This window comes from Lathamus discolor, chromosome 12, assembly GCF_037157495.1.
Source record: "Lathamus discolor isolate bLatDis1 chromosome 12, bLatDis1.hap1, whole genome shotgun sequence".
Lineage (NCBI taxonomy): Eukaryota > Metazoa > Chordata > Aves > Psittaciformes > Psittacidae > Lathamus > Lathamus discolor.
The window spans coordinates 10,214,404-10,235,673 of NC_088895.1; the positions used below are offsets into that span (position 1 = coordinate 10,214,404).

The window sequence follows — 21,270 nt, forward strand, 5'->3', positions numbered from 1 at the left end:
AAACAATTTAAAAGACAATACTATATATTTGTTCTCTGTATATATGCCAATTTTGAATAGCCATTTCGATGGTCATTTGAGAATCCTTATGGGACCTGATTTTCAGAAATGGATGAGCACTTGTTTTCTGAGATGTAAGAATACCTTAAAATGTTTCAAGTTAGCAACCAAAAGTCAAGGTTCCCAGGAATGCTGCACCATTACACACGTGCAATAGTCAATTAGTACTCAGGTCTGACCCACTTAGACTCAGTAAGCCTCCACGCACTCTGAAATACACAGCCTGCATTGCTGTGACACGAGATTAAACCTCATTATTGTATTGCTTTTAATTGCTAACAAGCGTGAAAATTACCCTGGCTATTTCCTAAAGATTGGTTTCCTCTGCTTGTACAAAAGGCTTATTTAATTTGAAAGACAAAAATCAAGGACTGCAGGTATGGAGCCATGCATGGACCTACTTGCTATATTAGGTATTTTTTAACATGTGTTGTGTGTAATAAGAGGAGACTTTGTATTTTAAGCAGTTTAGAAATAATGGTGGTTTTTTTTTTTTTTCATTTGAATATACAATAGTAAATGATCTCAGTCACTGGTAATGCTTTCTGACATGCAATTTATTATGGTGCTGAAGTAGATTCTTCAGAGCCCAGGGGATACAGCTCCTTTAAGCACCTTTGGGGAAACAAATCTTATTATCAATGAGTGTTTTAAGCTAGCATTTTTCTTCACATCTTGGCAAGATATTAATTTTACTGCTCTCCCTTTTTATTTCTTTTCTGGTTATAAGTGGTATATGGATCTTGAGAGGAGGAGGGAATAGACCAGGACAGAACATATTTCTCTCGATGTTTATTCTGGGTATGCATGTATTTGTTTTATATATTATAGGAAGCAGCCATCAGCTGCTGGATCCAGTTCAGTGATGGATCTGTCATGCCCCTGGATATTTATGACTCCAAAGACTTCTCCTTGTCAGCTACATCTCTGGATGAGAAGGTGGTCTCCGTTCACCATGACCCCAAATTCAACTGGCCTGTGATTGCTGCCGAGACAGAAGGCCAGGGGACACTGGTGAAGGTAGAGATGGTGATCAGTGAATCATGCCAGAAATCCAAAAGAAAGAGCATCCTAGCTGTTGGAAGTGGTAGCATTAAAGTCAAGTTTGGGCAGAGTGATGCCAACCCTAACATCAGTGACAGTAAACACAAAGGTGCTGGTGTCCACCTAGAAAATCATGCCAGTGACCGGCGTCAGAAAACTACTTCTCAGGAGCGAGATGGCCAGTATTACAGCTCCTCAATGGGCCATGAGCAAGGCAAAGGAACCACCACTCAAAGGTCTATTCTAAGTAAAAAAGAAGACAGAGAAAGCCTCCTGGATGATGACAGCCATCTGCAGAACATCCCAATAGACTTCACGAGCTTCCCCGCACAGGTGGATTTGCCAAGAAGCAATGGAGACTTGGAAGAGAATGACCTAGTCCAGACACCTAGGGGTCTCAGTGACCTGGAGATAGGGATGTATGCTCTCCTGGGAGTCTTTTGCCTGGCAATTCTGGTTTTCCTTATCAATTGTGTCACTTTTGCTTTGAAGTACAGAAACAAACAAGTTCCCTTTGAAGAGCAAGAAGGCATGAGCCACTCTCATGACTGGGTTGGGCTGAGCAACAGGACAGAGCTTCTGGAGAACCACATAAATTTCTCATCCCAACAAGATGAACGTATCACAGCCATTGACAGAGGAGTGGACTACGAAGAGAGCAAATATCTCCTCAACACAAATGCCACCAAAAATATTAATGGACAGTCTTTTAGGTCTACTGAGTCCACATTCACTGAAGGGAAAGAACAGAAAAGTGAACCAACTACTTCTCCTACCTCTAAGAGGAAACGGGTTAAATTCACCACCTTTACCACCATCTCCTCTGATGATGGGTGTCCAACTGTCAACTCAGTCTTGATGAGCAGTGAGGATGACATTAAATGGGTCTGCCAGGATATGGACCTGGGGGAGTGCAAAGAACTAAAAAACTATATGGAGAGATTACATGAAAATGTGTAGTGAGACACAAAAGACTCTTTTTGTTTGGTTTGTTTGTTTGTTTTTCACTCACCTTCTGCCTTTAATTTTGGGTAGTGGGGCAAAATGTTGTATTGATTACACAAATCAGCTGGTGGATAATAACTCAATGGAGCCCCAAGAAGCCACCCAAAAGCAACTGGGAGAGCAGAGATCTTGGACAGCTCTTAAAATGCAAGCCTTCTCTGTGCTCAGAGATGGAAGTGAGAGATGTGTGAGGGTTTTTCATGCATGGTAACATGAAAAAACAAAACCTTAGCAAAATAATATGGTCTCATTCTCTGAGCTTTCCCAGTAAATCAATAAATATAACAAACTCCAGTTCACACAGGTCTGCTGTTCAATATTGCAAGCTTTGGTTAAAAGCAAAAAATTGGTCTCAGAATAAATAGATCCACAAAGAGAGCGTATCAGTCAAGCCACATGCAGAGAATGGCCATCCATGAACATGAATTTAAAGCTGACAAAAAAACCAACAGTGTGAGCAGAGCAGCTCCCAGAGCTGAAAAGTCAGGAGTTTCCAAAGAATCTGGAGGGGGAAAAGGAGTAACTGGGCTGTTTACAAACCAGCATGTTTGCCTCCCAAGCACTGAGAATGGATACACATATACAGTTAAAACTGAAACTCTCTTTTTAAGTAGATGCCAAGGTAATAAACTTTGCCAGCCAATTTTCAGTATTTCTTAATTTGTAAAATAGAAGATGTTATCTGTACTCAGAATATCACTCATATAAAGGAAGGTCTGTTTTGGAAAGTTTGAGAGAACAAGCTATTTTTAGAAGCTCACTTTATTTGGTTGTCCTATTTCAAATTTGTATTCCCAGCCATTTCCCTGGAGCGCTCCCCATCTGTTATCCTGAGGGCACTTACTAGCATCAGTCAACTTTGGAAGCACGTGGTTTCCTCCTTCCCTTCCACACACACTCGCTTCTCCATGATGTGCTCTTGCCAAGCACAGACATCTTAGTACCATGCTGGTACTTGCTTTCCATGCTGCCATTTACCAAAGTTGGCCACTATCTTGGGTGAGTGTAGCTTGTGCTGAACTCGGACACCAACAGCAGTTGCCTCCTTGTCCACCCCCTTCCCTGGGAGAGGTCAGGTTGTTCTGTGCCCTCTGTTCATGCTTCTTTAGACCCCTGCTCAGCACATTTAGAGGGCACTCGAAGGTCACAGAGGAGAGCTGCACATTCAGCACTGAAGCCTGAACAGCTAAACTTGGTAGATAACATTTGTTTCTCCCAGAGGTGATGATTATCTTTTGCGTTCCTCTGATAAGGATGTACATATGGTGGGATTTCAGTGATTACTCTTTGAATCCGATGTGCCCTCCAGCCCTAAAACCATGACATTTTTGTGAGGTCCAAAAGCAGTCTCCAGTGACCAGTGTCAGAGTGCCAAAGCGCTAACTAAAATGAAGTTTCCCTTTATTTTCCAGAGTGAGCCCTTGCCCTCCTTTTATTATTAAGTCTCCTGTCATTCAATCTAGTTTGCTCAGTTTAATACACACCCACCCTCCCACAAACACTTAGATTGAATCCCTCTATATATAGAATGTACTGTAGATTGTAAGAATGTAATATATATATATTTATAAACATGCCAACTGTGAATAAAATTTGCATTTTAGTGGCTTCATTTTTTTTTTTTCCTATTCTGAACATCTCTTTATTTTCACTGTCAGAACATTTGCCCTGAAAGAGACTGGCAGCAGTATGGAGACTTGTCCTTTGATGAATCGGTGAATTAAGGTTCATGGCACAATCTAGTCACAATGTTTTACATTGTGCAGTGTTGGGGGGAGAAGGTATAACTTGAACAACATGTTGTGCTACAAATGTATTTGCACCAAGTCACCATTCCAAGATTTGAAACTTTGCAAATAAATCCACATGCATATTTGTAGCCTGAAAGCCTAATATGTGAGTTTCTGGGTTTGCTGCTATTGGGAAGATCCACATTTGGCTAAATGCCTTTGATGACAAATTTAATAGAGTCAGTTGGTACAAATAGGGCAAATGTGCCCAAAAGTTTGGAGATCAATACTTGCACGTCAGATGGTCTTTGCTTTCTTTCAGCACCTCTCGCCAAGTCCTGGATTACTCAGTGCTATGCAAGCTCAAGGACAAAGTGCAGCAGTGAGGACAGCACAGTGCAGGGCCCACTCTAGCTCTGGATGAGCTCTCAGGTGAGGGAAGCAGCCTTAGTGCTGTAGCAAAGCACTGCAGCCTCACAGCAGGTTCAGCAGTATTCCAGCCCACTTCCCTCCAATTCAGGAGCTATTTTGGGTGCTTTTTACACATCACTACATTGTGTCCACAGAGACTTCCCCTAAGCAATGTGGAGGTCAGGGTAGAAGTGGCCAAATCTCAGCTGGCAGTCTGATGCGTGCGTGCGTGCAAGGTTGTCTTGCAGAAGCATCACTGCATGGCCAATCTTTCTCCTTTGGAAAGAGCAGGTACAAACTACGCTGGGAGCAGGCTGTCAGAATTGCTTTACCAATGAGCTGCTATGGTAAATCCAGGTTTCTGTGTTAGCTGCCTCTGGGGAACATGAGGAACTAACAGCAAGTTTATCTGGTAGCACAAACCACCAAAATTTTCTCCTAGGACAAAACAGCCGCCAGCTACAATGCTAAGGATACTGACATTCAGATTTATGCCTTTTTGCTTGCTCAGAGGTCCCTGCTGTCTCTAGCAGCTGTAGCTTGCTATTATCCATAGGGCAATACTATAAATAATACATAGTATTTACAGTGCTCTTTGTCCATAGATCTCAGAGTGCTCTGAGCAGGGCAGATTCCTCATTGACACAGAGAACACAAAGGTTAAGTGATTTGCTCGATGTATCATAGGCAATCTCTGACAAAACTAGGAAGAGGCATCACTCCCCCCATACCCTTTAATGTATCAGTCACTGAATAGGATCTTGAGCTCTACTCAAGGAGAAGCCAGAGTGGATTGTGGCCATCTGTATGCCAGCAAACACTTTTAATCAATCTGCTAATAGCAGAATAAATCAACTTCCTATAGAGATTTTTGTATGTATGTATCTACCTATCATCTGTTGATAGGGGGTGTTTGCATATATTCACTTTTCTTACAGTACAGGGTCCATACTTATGTGAGAGCTTCTGGGGCATCTCAAGAAGGAAAAGGTTGTGTTTCAGGGAAGAATCCCATTGGCAAATGAGGCAGGCTAACTTCTGTTCCCCGTTATAAAAGCAGTGATGGTGGTTAGATGGTGCTTATGTGTAACAGTTTGCAGCTGTGGTTCTCATGAGCAATCTCTTCAGCCTGATAAAGAGCCGTGCTGGCAGCAAAAAGTCTCCTGTAAGTGTTCTTAATTACTTTTCCTTTTTCTTTTTGCAGTTGTCTCTTTATTTTCATGTTTGAGTCTCTTTCCATGTGAGTAGCTAGACTGATAGACTGATACAGGCACGTTAACAATAGCAAATGTATCTGATGCAATTTGGCTCTTTTGTTTTAGAGATGTTATGCATGAATACAATCTGGAGTAGAAGCTCAATTGTCCTATAAATCAGGTAAGCTGGTTCTTTCCTGTCTTCCTTCATTTTAAGAGCTTCCCCTTCAGCAGTCTTAAATATATAGTGGTTTAGAGCAAGCTGCATTAATACACCAGTGAATTCAAAGTCTGAGCAATGTAGCTAAATAATTACTTTGGAACTAGAGTTCTATGGAGGTAAGTGACTTGAAAAAGCGAAATAGGTATTAAATCGATGTGCAGCCTGCATTCATTAGCTCTAGAAAGTACTTTCACACATTGTTTCCATAATGAATGAGATGTAAATGAAATGAGCACACAGGAGATACTTTGATTTGGTTCTATATATTCAGCTTCCCTAAGACTCTCTGCTTTCATTCCCCTGTGGTCGGTGGGGCTGCTTCATTGTGGAAGATCCTTAGCAGGAGCTGAAGGACTTGTGTACTATAACTTAGAGGAGTTTTTCATGTGTCATTTAAGAGAGTGCTGGTTGGACTCCTGTATGTATTGATCAAGCAAAGTCCAGTAAGCATCACCGAGGAATTAACTCGGGCAAGGAGCTATTGCTGTCAAATGATGCGTTTAGAAAATGCCTCAAACATGAAAAAAAAAGCCTCTGAGATAAATTTATTTAGTCCTTGAAAGCCCAGGAGCTCTGTCACGTATTTCTATGTGTTTATTGTAGTACCATATCCTGTCCATGCACAGCATTAGGGTACTGCAGTGATGCTACCTGTAGTACAGCTACTATATAAAATCAGTTCTATGATACTCCCATCCCATACTATGAGAAATACAGATGATAATGTACCTGTTTGAAGTAGGAGAGGCCTGTGTCTTGAAGGAGAGTTAGTGCCAACCTGAGCTCCCCACACAGGAGTAGTAGGACTGACTATTCTTCACTGCCATGTCTGGCCCCAGAATGAGCTGCCTCTTGGGGACAGGTAGAAGAGAGGTCTAAAACAAGTCAGGGTATCACTTACAAAGTGTGAGGAAATGGGATTTCTGTTCTGTTTCTGTTTCACTTCTTACTGTTAGAAAACTCTGAGAATGGTCTGCTTGAGCACCTGGCAACAGGCACATATTTAAACACCTTTCTGAATGTGTGTTTGATCTCCAACAGCCATCATCTTCTTCAGGCACAGATAATGCCTCTTGTGAAATTAGTGAGTATGCTGCTTGGCTTCTTGGTGAAAGCTTTAGCAGATGAAGTTCAAAAGTTGCAGCAATAAGGGCCTGAGAAAAGCAGAACGCCTGGTATATCATGCCCATAATCAGGAGTGTTAGGAGGGCCAAGGTTACATGAGTCAAGCAAGTATGTCTAAAACTGGATCATTTTCCACCTTTTTGCCGATTTGATATGAAGACCTCTGTCAACAAATCCTTCATTATGCAGGCTTCCTGCGACAGCTCTGTGAGAAGCAGCAAATTAAGCAGCCCACGTATGTAACATTAATGGCTGGAGAAGCAGCACTGCTGCTCTGTTTGTATGTACTGCCAATGCTCATTAAGAAATTCTGTCACATTATGAAGGTGGCTCGTAGATTACATACGACAAGTTTCTGCATCTGCCTCCTTAAAACAGCCCCTGGAGCCTGGAGGCACACGTTCAGTACTGAACTACAGTTGTTTGCAGTGTCTTCCAGAACTTAACTTGTTCCTTGTTTCAGTGGGTGCAAATGAGGCCTCCTGTTGCATTCCCCTTCTGCAGTCACAGATGCTTCTCTAACTCTGATTGATGCTGTGCTGGCATGCTGACAGTGGCTTGATATTTGGTATTTGAATACTCAAACCAATATTTCCAGCAACAGAAAGCTGCAGTTTTTAAGTGTAATGAGGAATTTGGTTATTCATGTTCAGACTTTCATTCCTAATAATTAAATTAGAGCTAATTACAGTAAGTTAATGTATTAATGACCTAAAAAACAATCCAGAGAGCTTTACTGCTCAGCCTTGATGATAGAAGCCTGCAAAGATGACTAAGAGTCCCATTTTCAACATTTTATTGAACTCTATAAATACAAATGAACAGAGTGGAGGAGAAAGAAGGATGGGAGTAAAGGCACTATATTCTCCATGAGCAGTGCTTATCTTAGCACACACTGGATGTGGCCAGCTGCCTTCAGCAGAAGGCTGTCCAGTAGCAGATTTTCACTGCAGCTTATCCCCTATCTGCTCTTGTGTGTTTGTATCTCAGCCTTCTTATAGAGAGGCCAGTGTGAGGAGCTGGTCCTGAGAGCCTCGGCTGCATCCCTGCATGGTGATGCTCAGCAGCCAAGCACAGAGCAACTTCCTTTCAGGCAGCCATCAAAGTCAGAAGTTCCTCTGATCCCTTCTTCTACCCTGTGCTGTGCCAAGAGGTCCCATTGCAGATCTGATAGGTATCACCACCTACCTTTGCCTGTGGCTGCCCAAGCTGTTGTGTATCTCACTGGGTATCCGTAGACAAGTGTGAGCTTAACAGCAGGCTTTATACAGGTCCCCAAGAGCTTTAGTTCTTCTTGTACTAACAATCCTTGAACCTTTGCTTTCTCTATTGCACCTTCTGGATTGCTTGCTTAAAGGCTGCAGGACCATGCCCTGCCTGCACTGCTGCACAATGGGGCTGTGCTCTTTGGGGGAGGGCAATGTTGATGATGCCCCAGATGCTCCTGGGTTGCTTCTTCCCCCAGGATAATCTATATCCCTGTGCTCTGCTCCTGGTGGGATACTCCCACCAGTACAGATGCATCTCGAGCCTCCCTGTTTCTCCAGCAAATCCTTTATCTCACTGACTGGGGGCACCCATTCGCTATCCTGTTGTCAGCAAGCCAAAACCCAAATCACTGTGCTCCTGCCTGCCATTAATAACTTTGTACTGCTTTCTTTCACCAGTTCTCCCTCTCAGGTCTAATCAGTAGCATTGCTCTTAGCGTTTGGCATTCCCTTCTGCTCCGACAGTCAGGATACCAAGGTCACATAAGTCCCTTTTGTGTTTCTCCCTTACATAATATCAGGCTGCATGTCTTAATGCAAAATTTTGCAATGCTGAAAAATCCCCAGTATTGATCACATCTAGCTCTGTACCCAGCTCTCTGCATATCCTTGACTGTAGCTTTAACACAGCACTCAATGTGTCTTTTGCAAGACCAGTTCATAGAGCTGAAGTGGCATTTTTGGCAGGCTGTGAGCTCAGAAAGGTTTTTTTTCCATCGCACGGCACAGCGCTTACACAATCACACCAGCCCCTGAAGAGCAATAGGATTTTAATCAGCTTTTCTAATTGCTTTGTCCCCTGGTCTAGTACAGGACCTGTGTCCCCTACTCCTAAGCACCCATGATGAGGGGCTGTAATTGAAGAGGATGCTCTTCTAGCCCAATTTTAATATGATTTGTGAGGCTACTGGAGGTGATCTCTGCAAAGTGGCAGCAGAGAGGGAGAGCAGACAGACAGACAAGCTAAGCACCATGACTCAAATCGGGCCTTAAACCAGGGGAAGTGTCAAGGTTTTGGAGCCAGAGCCGTTCCAGGGTGCGGAAAAATTTGGTACCAGCTAAATTATGCTGCTTTATTCCTCCTGAAAACATAGCATCACCCTCTCCTCCTTCAGAGTCACACCCTTACATCTTGAAAACCTGGTTCAGCTTCTCACCCAGCAGTGGCCTGGGCTATAAACAGCTTCTCTGTTTGGGGTGTAGGCTTGAAAGCTCTCTAGGGGATGGAAAAGAGAAAGGGGAAGAGAGGGGGGAGGAAGGAGCAAAGGGGACTTAGCTGGGACATGGTGTGTATTTTGTTGGGAAGAGAACAGCGATAAAAACTGCCATTTCTAGGCTTCATGAGGTGTAAACAGCCTGGGAATGCCCCACCATTAGCATTATCTGCTGCTTCGGCTTTGTGTGGAAGCAAAGGGTGGGAGATTATAATTTTCTGTTATAAGGTAGCAGGAAGCCTCAATGCATATTCATGTATTTGTGTGTGTGTATACATATGTGTGCCTTACATATGTGTGAAACAGACTTATGCTGCCCTCGTTTCTAGCTGTAGTTCATCAGTTGCTTACTACCACTTCCCCATCCCCCATTTTAATACTTTCACTTACCGTACTTTGAAGAGCTAGAAATAGCTTGTCAGATTGAGACAGCTCTTGAGAAGTTTAATTTTCCTAATGCTTGTTGGAAATCCCCTTCTGAATCTGCAGGAATATTAAGGTTCTTAGCATGAGCTGTGCAGAGAGGGAATTTGCAAGTAAAGCTGTCAGTGAATTGCAATTGGGTTAGGAGAGGCTTGATGGACAACACTGATGGGTGCAGGATCTGTCTAACCCAGGAGGGAAGGATGCTGTGGGTGGCAGAGCTGGGAGGGGGAGGAAGGGGTAGGTGCTGACTGTTTGCTTTCTCTCTGCCAGACCTACAGGGAATAGTCAGACAAAATGAGAGCAGAGGCACAGGGAGTGTTTACAAGCAAAGGTAACAGTTGTAATGGCTTTTGCTGCCGATTCCCCAGTGGGTCTCTGCTGTCACTGCTGGTAGGAATGTGTTGCTCCTGGTTGCTGGTAGTGTGGTGCTCCTATGACCTCTGCAGAAAGGTGTTGCCATGTTGCTGACTGCACCCCTGCACCCAGATGAGAACAGTGGGGAGCATCTTATAGAGCCAGTGTTAGTGCAGGGACAGGGTTTAAACGAAGGTTGAACGAGAGTATTATTGACAGCACTGTTCATTACCTGAGTGCTCAGTGCCAGTCCCAGGAAGGTGGTACTAGTGTGAAGGATTTTTCATGTAAAGAGAGGAAATAAAAAGGTATTTTGCAAATAGCCAGAGAATATCAAGTGTTCCCTTGCTATTGACAGTGACAGGGAAGGACAGTAATTTAGGAATAGGTAATCTGCCAATGTCTGAATCCTTGTCCTTGCTTCTGAATCCAAATAGAAGTCCCTAGCTCACAGGTACACATACTAAAGGGGATTGTTCCCCCTGTACCATCAGGTGGATGTGAATGAGCAGTCACATTTGCAAAAGCAGGGTCCTAGCAGGGCTTTCCCATGCCAAGTTCCTAGGTGTTTTGAGGTTCTGAGTGCAGCTGCAGGTGCTGGCAAGCCCAGAAGATGCGCTGAACCGAATCCACAGCAGAATCAGGGCTGAAGACAAGGCCAGTGGTTGCTGCTGGAGCTGGGACCAAGTGTCCTGGCTCTGGGCCATTCCTATTGCATGCTGTTGCATATATGCTTAATAAAAGGCAGATAATTTGAGTGGAAGTGCCAAGCGAGTGCCCTCATGGGAAGCCAGCAGCTCTGCTTGCTAATGGCTGTCACCAAGCTGCTTGACACACAGTAGCCTCGCATGGGGGTTCAAAGAGGCAGGCATGCAGTCAGCCCTCTTCCTCCATCCTAAGCAGAAGCAGAATAGTTAAGTAAGATCAGAAAGGCTGATAATTCCTCCTCCTCCTCCTTTACCACCTGCTATTTTCTCCCTGAGTGTCTGGACTCAAAGAATTACTGAAATTAAATATCACAATTCAGGCTGCCCATTGTTCCCTGCTCTGCAATGCGCTGGAGTGGCACCTTTGTATGCATCCATCCATCCCCATCTCCTCAGATGTGCTGCTTGCACAATAGTTATTGTTGTAGAAGGGGCCTGGAATGAGCTCTTGCATTATTCACTTCATTTATTTTGATACAATATTTGAAGCCACTTCATTAAATTCTCTTACAATGTCCTGTCAGTTTTTTTCTCCCAGCCTCCTTGCCAGTGCCTGGCTCATACAGATAATGTAGCAACGATATGGGGTGTGGGGAGGTGGGGAATAGACTTGTTTTCTATAAAAAGGGATAGCTGTGAATTACTTAACCTGACTTACTGATCTCAGGATCCCCTCCCTTCTCCTTTCCTCCCCCCAAAGAGTACAACTAGCTTGAAACACATCATTTGTGGGTAGTAGATATGGACAGTAAATACTCAGGATAATTTGGACAAATTAAAAAACACATAGCTTTACAGACAAGGTGTGGATATGCAGAGGAAGATAGGATATATACACACCTATTTACTAGCACTGAAAGGAGAACTGCAGTCTCTTTCATCACTCTGTTATCATAGAGGTAAGGGATCAGTCTCATGAGTTCTTCTGTTCTTTCAGTGTTCAGAGTCCTTGTAGCAGAGGCAGGACTGATGTAACCCGGCCTTCCCAGTCACTTGGCCTGCTGTTATCCTGGCACTGCAGCGTTTGTGGGGGCTTCCAGGAATGTTGGGGAGCTTTCCTGCTAGCTATGGTGTGCAGATTGCTCCAGGGGAAGGGGCAGAGTTTGGCTCAGCAGTTCCAAGTTTGCAGTGAACAGGATGGATGTTGGAGAAACGAGTTTTGTACAATGGAGCTGCAGTTCTTCACAGGTTATTTTTTAACAGGGGTTTCTGTCCTGCCTTCTCATAAGAACAGCCCATGCAATGCTTAACTTTCAGAGGCATAAGGGCTCCCCTGCACTTACTGTTTGACTACATTTTGAGCAGCTTTACATTATTATCTATGTCTTTCCCTCTCCTCCAACCTCTCCCTTGTCATTGAAGCACAGCAAAGGCAGTGGTCTCCAGCTGCCCCAGCAGTTATTCTGAAAGGGGAAACTTGCTACCTGCTGCAGGGAATTGGAGTCTCACTTCTGTGCATGGCTGGTTGAATAAAAAGAAGTGAATAAAAAACCACCAGCAGCAAATAAATACATATTGGGTCCATGGATCCTGTGGTGGTGCCTGGAGGGTTGTCTTGGCCAGGACACTCAGGAGTGAACTGTGGCTCCAGATTAGGCTCTGGCTCTGCAACCACACATGCTTTCCATTTTAGGTACATAGTTAAGTTTATTGGAGGAACAGAACTAGTTCTATGTTTACTCCTTGTATGTAAACAGATATTAGGTTTCACCTATTTGTCTTTATCTTTGCTGTTAATCATCCAAAGCCAAAATACCCAAGGAAAGGTATGTATTTGTTTGCAGTGGAAAAAGTAATCTGAAGGTAACTTTAGATCTGGGTGAATTAGAAACAAGTAGCTATCATTTTACAGCTGGAGAATAGGCTTTCTTGGACTATCCCTGGATGTAAAGAGCTGCAGTAGAGGAGTCAGACTCTGTACTCATGTAGCAGTTAAGCCAGTAGGTCTCAAGCAGGAGCCACAGAGGTAAGGAAACCTTAGGCCAGACCAAAAGGAACTGCTTCATGCAGTGTACTTCAGAACCTTTGGGACAACTTCTGTAAACGTGAGGCAGACAGAACCAATTGTGATGGGCAAGGTAAAGATTTGATTGTTACTTTCTGTGATATCAGCACTAATAAAAGCCTGTCATTTCCATATGTCTGGTTTTGGCGCTGCAGAGAAGCTTGTGGCCGCTGCAACACCCAGCAGCTGGGGGTGCATGTTCTCCTCCCAGCCTTTGAATGCAGGCTTTCTGCAGCAGCATATATTTCCTTCTGTGACAGATGAGAGCTGTGGAGCCAAAGGCAGCAAGAACTCTTTTTCATCCTAATTGCTCTGCAGCCCGCTCCTCCTTCAGAAAGTACCTTGCTGAAATATTGCAGTGACCATAAATTCTGTATGTATTGAGAGAGGAGCATGATTATTTGGCTGTTTAGACTGTATTTGCCCCTAAATGTAGAGCACGTTTGATACCTGGACCTTGTGTGTTGATTCACTGATTTCATTTAGTCAAGAGGCTGGGACAGCTTTTTAGGAAACGAGACAGGAAACAAGTCATTACCAGCAGCTCCTGTCAGAGGTTACTGTTGGTTATTTGTCATCTTGGTGGTGTGAGGATTCTGTCAGCTGGCAGGAGGGGCCTGGGCTTGCCTTGTCCTAGAGTCCTCTGAAGCTGTGCCCGGCTAGATGGCTCTGGTGGCTTAGTGGTTAGTGGCAGCTCTGTTTGGGATCAGCTCAGGGATGACAGTGTGGATGATAGATACTAGAGACCCTCTCCTTGCAAGAGCTGGAGGGGGGGTCCCTGATCACATTAGGACCTCTAACTAGCATGTGACAGTATAGAAAGGCATCTTAGGGTTTCTATTCCGTTGTTTTGGAGGCTGCTGTTGCATTTCACTTCTCTTAATGGAGATGTTTCAGGCTCTTGTGCTGTGTAATCAGGGGAATCTGACATGATCACAGTTGCTTTTACATGTGGTGCCAAGGCAGAGCAAGGCAGTAATAATTTCCACCTGTTTTCTTCCTTCCTTTAACCGTATCTGCTGCTATCAGGTGTGAGCTCAGGAGCTGCATGTGGCATCAAAATGCAAGAGGCAGGCTGGCCCAGCTGCTGATACAGCTACACACAAAGCAGGGGAAGCTTCAGCTCATAAAGTCTTGTGTTGGGGTTGGTTTTTCTTAATTTTTTCCATATGGAAATGAATATTCGATATAAAGTAAAATGCTTAGTTTTGGGGAAAGTCTTACGGGAATTGTTTCATAACATTTTGGAGGGTTGTAGGTTTTTTGCCTTTTAAATAACCTTAATTAGGTAAAACTGGACTCAAAAGGCTTCATTTGCAACTGTTCGAATTAACTTTTTCTGGAGGATATAATAGAGGTGGATAAACAAAACTACAGTGATGCACTTTTTGTAAGTGAATTAATCATCCACATGTTGGTTTCCTTTAGGTTAAATTACTGTGGAGGGACTAGGAAAGGGCTAATAAGGAACACAGCCTGAGCTCCCAGCCTCCAAGGGCAGCCTTGTTCCCAGTGGACAACTTGTTAATAGAGTGACATTTAAATGCTTGGTGTGGAAGAGTAAAAGACCACTGGCTGCAGCATAAACCAGCTTTCAAGTCATTCATAATCTTTATGGAGAAGTCAATTGAAGATCTTACTGGAAAGCAGAGGTTCATGGCACAAATGCCTGCTCCTGATTTATCAGTAACAGAAGTAGTTTCCCATCAAAGTCAATATGGAGCAATATTCCACAGAGCTTTTTCCTCTGGTGACAATTATTTTAATTACTCTGGGGACAGATGAATTCTAATTTTTGGTATATACAATATTACCATATAGCAGCCACTTGGTTTATTAAATCCATTGAGCTGTATCATGGCTGGTGTCATGTCACATTTCAGTCTGGCACCGGCTGTTACTGATGTGCACACTCACTTCCAAGCAAGACCTGCAGGTTCCTAATGGAACAAAAGGCAGGGAAACAATAATATCATGGGCATATACCCTTCTCCCCAGCAGTACTTATCACTGCAGGAAGCCAACATGCAAACTCCCATCACACACAGTTTTAGTCTGCAGCCATCGGAGCTGGGCACAGGGTGAGTGCCAGCACAGTGAGGAAGGTGTCAGCTCCACAGGGATGAACCCGTTTTCTTACACGTTTCTCTGGGCTCCATGGTCCTTCTGAGCCGGTGCAGCTGCAGATGCTGTGTTCATCCTCACTGAGCTGTGATCATGCTGATTTATGCTGGGAGCATCTCTCATCCATCCGCCTGCTTCAAGGCACCAGTGCAGCACACATCTGTTCCCGCAGCTCCTGACCCTGCTGCGCTGTGCTGTGACAAACTGGCCTGTGGAGGCAGAGAGAGGGAAGTGGGGATGATTTTTATTCCAGGTTGGGCTGTGAGAGGCAGAACAGGGGAGCAGGGGAAGGGGCTGGGCCAGTGTGTGGGGCACAGCCTAACCCCAGCCCAGGCAGGGCCCTCTTGTGAGGGTGGGCAGAACAGTGGTGTAGGAAAGCAGCTGTGCAGCACTGGTGATGGATTTCCTGCCGAGTGTTTTGTTTCATTACAAATACCTGCTTCAGTTGCAGGGCAGTTGGATTTGAGGAATATTCTCTCTCAGTATTGCAGAAAAGTGCAACACTTTCAACTGCTCTCTACTGAGCAAACACTATTGCATTAGTGTGTCCTTTTCTTTCTTTTTTTATGACTACTGAGACAGTTGATGGTTTAGTCCTTTTTTACCTCTGAAGCCAGAGCTGTCATCACTGTTACAACCTCTAACTCTATGCTGACATCCACAATCGAAGTAGGTTTTATTAACCATATCCTTTTGGTAAGCTTGGTTTTAGTCTAAGTTGGCATCATGTTTTCTAGCAAAGGGTTGAGGCTGCTAGGTGTAAGAGGCCTCTGACAACACCCCTGTGTTAGTATTGGACAGCAAAAAAGAGAAGTGGAACACGTTCACAAGTGTGGGACTTGATCTTCCTCTTCACTTCAGCCACTGAGAACTGCAGAAGATTCAGAGAGGGGAATATTAAAAGGTTAAAAAAGTCCTTAGAGCAAGAGAGTCAAGGAGGGCAATCCATGCCGTGTATCAAAGGGAGCTTATGTGGTGCTTTGATCATAACCCCAAAGTACTTAGGCGGTGAACATACATTTGAAGAGACCCTTTAATCCATAGGCTAAGATGTGACCGTCAGGCTATGGAGCTGTAGCTGTACAAATGTAGGACCAGAAACAAGTTTCTTGCAGTGAGGGAACAGGTCACCCAGGATTGCAGCAGGTTTATACTGGTTTTTTAGATGCTTTTCTGGAAGTGGTGTTCTGGTTTGGGTGCTGCTGCTGGGCTGGATGTGGGAACTCAGAAGATCTGGGCCTAAGTTTAAATAAGATGACTGTCTTTTGGCCTCAAAACATAATCTGGCAGTCCCTGGGTAGGACTCTCTGTAGAAAAAAGGTTAAAAACAATGTTCTCGGCTCTGTTCAGCTCTCACTCCTTTGAACATAAACTATGTTATGTCTAAGGCCAGCTAGGGACTAGTTTTAATCTGACACAGGTGCACAGACTGCAGTCACGTTCTCATTTCACTGATGTTAACTGAGAATATGTTTCAAACTGTACATTGATTGTTGCCCGTGAAGGGGCCTGATGGAGTTCGCTGAAGTGAGGCTCCCAGAGAGTCCACTGAGTGCTAAATCCTTCAGAGCCACATTCTAACTTAACTTCAGCCACCCCAGAGCACACCCGAACGGCGTCACCTGCAGCGTTCGCTCCGATTATCAGCATCGCTCTGTTTGAGCAGCTCAGACGTTCCCGTTACTCATCTTGCAGTATTCCCACAGTATAGGAGCAGTCATCTCCTGTGCAAGCGTGGCCACTGCATGCTGAACTCTCATCTCACAAGCACTAGTCTAGAGTCCTGTGGCCTTATGCCTCATTTTGGAGTACACCAAATAAACCCCCCCAAATCCTTCATTTTGAAGGTATCCACTCCAGCCTGGCCACAGTAATTCCTATGCAACATTGCAATTCCCTTTTAAATGTCTCATCTTTCAGAATATTCCATTAACCTTTGTTCTGTTGTTGGTGGCTTCAACTTGGCAGTGGGGATGGGAACTTGGCCTGTCATCTTCTGCTTTAAATCCAAGTCAAGCAGTGGTGATGAAATTGTGTGGTTTGAATAATTCTGTGTGTTTTCTCACTAGAGTACTGAGCTAGAGCCTTAACCTCCCCAGCAGTTCATGGCAGTTACAGCTGAGTTATTTGATTAAAATACCATTTTTACCAGCTTCTTGAAAGTGCTGCAGCAATCTGATTTATTCTCATTGTTAGTGCTTGTTTGTTTAGTCTTTCAGCTGAAATCAACTTACCATTCATTTACTACTAATGCCAAGGGAAACCATTGTATTCAAAAATAATGGAGCATAATGTGCAGCAAACATGGGTATTTTGCTCACGCAGTTGCATATATACACACAATGGAAATTATTTGGTGGCTTAGGGTGTTAATCTGCTTCCCCTGTGAATGGGTACTGGCAGCTTTTGTATCAGCCCACAGCTATCCGCTGTTCCACAGAGGAAGTTGGGGTATCCATGGCCGGAGATGGAGTCTTTTGCTCTGAGGTTATGTGTTGAGAGTTGTCACAAGTACATGACAATGCACTTGTCACAGCTGCTTTCTTCTGCAAAATGTGGATTTCTCTGTATTTTCTGTTGGCCTGAAAAATACAGGGAAACTAGAGAGATGGAACAGTTAAAATCCCCAGTTTTAAAGTGGTAGTGAGAGTTGAGTGCCCAGTTTATGACACAAAGGTCTGACTTCTGAGGTGTCCTGCACAGCCCATATTCTTAATAGAATCAGTGGGAGATGGAAATGCTCTGAGGCCCTGGTGCCTCGGAGCAAAGACACACAAAAGCTGATTTTAGTGTCTATTTGATACTCTGCAGTCCCCAAATTTGAACTCAAGGTCTAAGCCATTAGCGTCCTTCTAAAAAGTCTTTGCAAGGCTTACTCTCTCTAATAATGTTTTTTGGGTGGGTTTACATTTCTTAACAAGATCCTGCCAATTGATGTGTTGTTGAAAACGTCGTTTTCACTACTTGGGTGGATGGCTGCTCGGTTACACACAAAGCTTGATGCAACTGAATTTTAACACTGCCGTTAACAAAATTTGACTTTTCTTCAAAGTAAGAGCTCACTTATTTCACACTACTAGGCAGAGAGGTTCTAACCCTGGAATGTCGTAGGGAGAACTGGCAATATACAAAGGGGGAAGGCAGGGAAAACATCACCAGTGTATCCTCAATTATTGCAGTTGTATTAAGGGGCTCATCTGTTGTTTTTTTTCCTCCCAACAGATGAAGCAAGAAGGTTTTATTTAAAATAATTTAATCTTGCTCAGTCTTTAATGGCTCACAGTTGAAGCCCAGAGGGATAATATGACTTATTATCTCTGATTTTCCAAAGCAGACACGCTACAGAAGTCTCTCCCTCTAGTACAGCCATATTCCCAAGTCTTCCCCTGAAAGCGGTGTGGCAGCAACTCGATTTTAGTACCTCCCCAGCACACATGAGGTGTACCTGGTTCTCCTGTTCCAGGCAAACACCTACTTCAGCTGTAAACTCTTCTGACATTTCTGACAGAGGTAATTATAGTGCTCTGGGGGACTTTTGGCCTTACCAAAAATAGATGGGAACAGGGAGACATGAATTTACAGCGAAACTACAAGGATGCTGGGGAGAACAGCATCTGTATTATGTGACAGCTTCTGAAAGAGCATCACAAATGTACCTGCTACATTTAAAGGCTTTCTGGTTGTTTCATTGTATTTTTTTTTTTTTTTTTTTTTTGCTTCCTGCGATTAAGTTTCTATCTTTCTGGAAATCCTCCAGTACCAAGACACATGATTGGAAATCCTTGTATGCATGTTATTTGTGTGACATCTGTGGTGGTGCTGGAACATATTTTACATCAGTGTGACACCTTACAAAGCTGTAGACCTGTTCTGACTCTTGCACACCTGCAGTGCACAAAGCTAACAGTGGAAGCAGGTTTCTGTGGCATTTGAGATCAAGCCATTGTGAGATCAACCCTGCCACGGGGTTGGAACTGGATGATCTTGAAGTCCTTTCCAACCCTAACTATTCTATGATTCTATGGTATCTGTTTCTTGTGGCTCCTTTCAGGTGTTTTTTCTAAAAAGATGCTGTCCTCCCATGCCACCCCTTGTCAGAAAGTTGGCACCTGAACTGGGTGTGGAATCTACCTTACTGAGCTGTGGGTCTTGGAAAGGTCTCACCTAGTGGAGACAAATATCTGCTGTAGGCAGATCACTTTCATCTAAGGCTGTGTTGATGAAATATAGTTTTGATGAGGCCTGGACTCTCCACTGACCATAAAGGAAATGCGGAAAAATAGTTTTCTATATTTATGAGATCCTCATATGAAGGGGAGATTAATCTTGCTAACCATAAAGTAGCTTAGAGGAAATCAGTTCCTGACTATCTGTCTTCATGCAGAAATTCCCCTGCTGAGTAATCATTTCTTTTCCATGGATCCAAGATTACCTCCGCTCGTTTCTTTGTAGGCAGGGTAAGCATTTGTCTCTCTTCCTTCAGCTGAGCTGCTGTGTGTGTCCATCAATGTCACATCAGGCATCAGGAGACCCCAGCCTCACAGAGCAAGAGTCTAAATTGCACTTTTAAGGGGGGGAAAATTCCCAAGTCCTTGTTTTTCAGTCTCGCCTGCTGGAGCAGCGAGTTCTAATTCTATGAATTGCTCTTCTTCTTATCCTCAAAACAAACACAAACTTCTTGAAAGACATCAGTAATAATACTGCAAAGCTTCCGCTGCTTAGCAGAGAAAAGGGTTGAGGACACACTTCTATTTCTGCTGTGCTGACTTTCCCATTTCACTCACGGTTTTCCCTGTATGTCCACAGGCACATCTACAGCTCCCGTGTCTCAGTATTGCACAGCGCCCTGTGTGCTGGGCTGCTGCTGCAAAGGGTATCCCACATTTGAGCTCAGTTGGGTGACTCCATCCTGCTATAGGGCTGCCTCCTGGCAAAATCAGAGCTCAGCAGGCTGTAGGATGAAAGGACAGAGGTAGCTTCAGTGTAGAACACTGTTACTTAACAGTGATGGCTGGGAGACTTCTCCTTAAACACATCCTGATATCTTATTCAAACAAATAACATGCAGGGACAAATGTTTTAAGAGTGGAGGGGATAGAAGAATGATCTCATTAAGCTACAGAAAAGTAACTAAAAAGGATGGAAGCTGCACTAGGTAACTAGATGCACAATACTCTGGGGACACTTTGGAGCATTTCCCAAGGCTACAAAAAGAAGAGATGTAATCAGTAAGAAACAGTAAATACAAAACTGAAGATGAGCTACAGGCTTTGTGAAAGACACTAAACCTGTTCAGAGCTGAATCATTACTAGGGTCATACTGAGATCAAAAGGAGAGTGAAATGGTATTAAAAGATAATGAATATTCAGAACATGTAATACTAATGTTCTCCTATTCCAGAAAACGGTTATTAAATTTCCCGTTGCCTTACTTTGCTCTACTTTCATACAGAAAAAGATGCTGCTGCTTTTGCCTGGCTTGCAGTGCAGCTCTTAAATAGCCATATTGTCACTAATACCTGGCCAAGACAAACTTATTTTAAACTACATTATGAAGTGTGAGACAGCCTTTAATGCCTTTATTCGTATCCGATAGCACCTTGTAACCTAGCAGCTGCTGATACTGTTTGAGGAGTGAGAGGTAGTGCCACATCGGTGTCACAGTCTGAATTCAGTGGTCGATTTCTAAATAGGGACTGAAGCGCTAATATTTTATACCAATATTTGAAAACATTACTACTTTGTTAGAGTGTGTTACCTTTACAGCCTTCCCTTGCTCTTCAAATAACTGGTGTCATTGCTGGATTATAACTGGTATGTAAACAGGGGCCGTGGAGCTAATCATTTCTACCAATGGTATTGGCAGACCAGAACAGCCTTGTGCCTAAAAGCCATAGAGACAGCCTGCAGCTTCCTCCCTCTTCAAAACACTGAGTACTAGTGCTAACAAGTGTGGGTAAGCATAGGGATTAACCTGGGCATGCATCGCAGTGGGTGCTGCAAGAAGCAAACACTTGTACACATTAAGCAGGTAATCGTATATTTTAGATGTGACTTCAGGTGACTGCATACTTAAATGTATCTTTTAAAGGAAAAATGTGGAAAGAAGCTAGGTGGCTGTAAGGGCTGGCAAAGGGCACGCTCCAAGCATATAAGCTTTTAATATATTACTCCAGTTAAAGATTCCCTAACTCATTTCACTTCATTAAAGCCACTAAAATAACAGTGCAACGTCTCAACGGCAGGGATTAATTTTTGAAGCAGCACAGGGGCATTTTGTTTCAATGCCTGATGTAACTTGATTGAATCAGACAAATGAAATAAGTGACCTCTATCTAGCAAGGTTATAGTTGTAGCTGGACTTAAGGAGATTTGTGC

At 43.7% G+C, this 21,270-nt stretch overlaps 1 protein-coding gene and 1 long non-coding RNA gene across 4 annotated transcripts in view; both read left to right on the forward strand.

The window, feature by feature from the left end:
- The window catches only part of TMEM132D (transmembrane protein 132D), a 241,735-nt gene extending 239,109 nt beyond the window's left edge, over positions 1-2,626 (forward strand). The window contains 1 exon segment of the mRNA XM_065692254.1: positions 892-2,626. Coding sequence (XP_065548326.1) covers positions 892-2,064 — 1,173 coding nt within the window. The 3' untranslated portion in view covers positions 2,065-2,626.
- Positions 2,627-5,329: 2,703 nt separating this feature from the next.
- Positions 5,330-21,270, forward strand: part of LOC136020899 (uncharacterized) — a 29,785-nt gene continuing 13,844 nt past the window's right edge. For all 3 annotated transcript variants that reach the window (XR_010615554.1, XR_010615555.1, XR_010615553.1), the window contains exons 1-2: positions 5,330-5,415; positions 5,573-5,627. This is a non-coding gene — a long non-coding RNA (uncharacterized LOC136020899). The remainder of the gene's footprint in view (positions 5,416-5,572; positions 5,628-21,270) is intronic.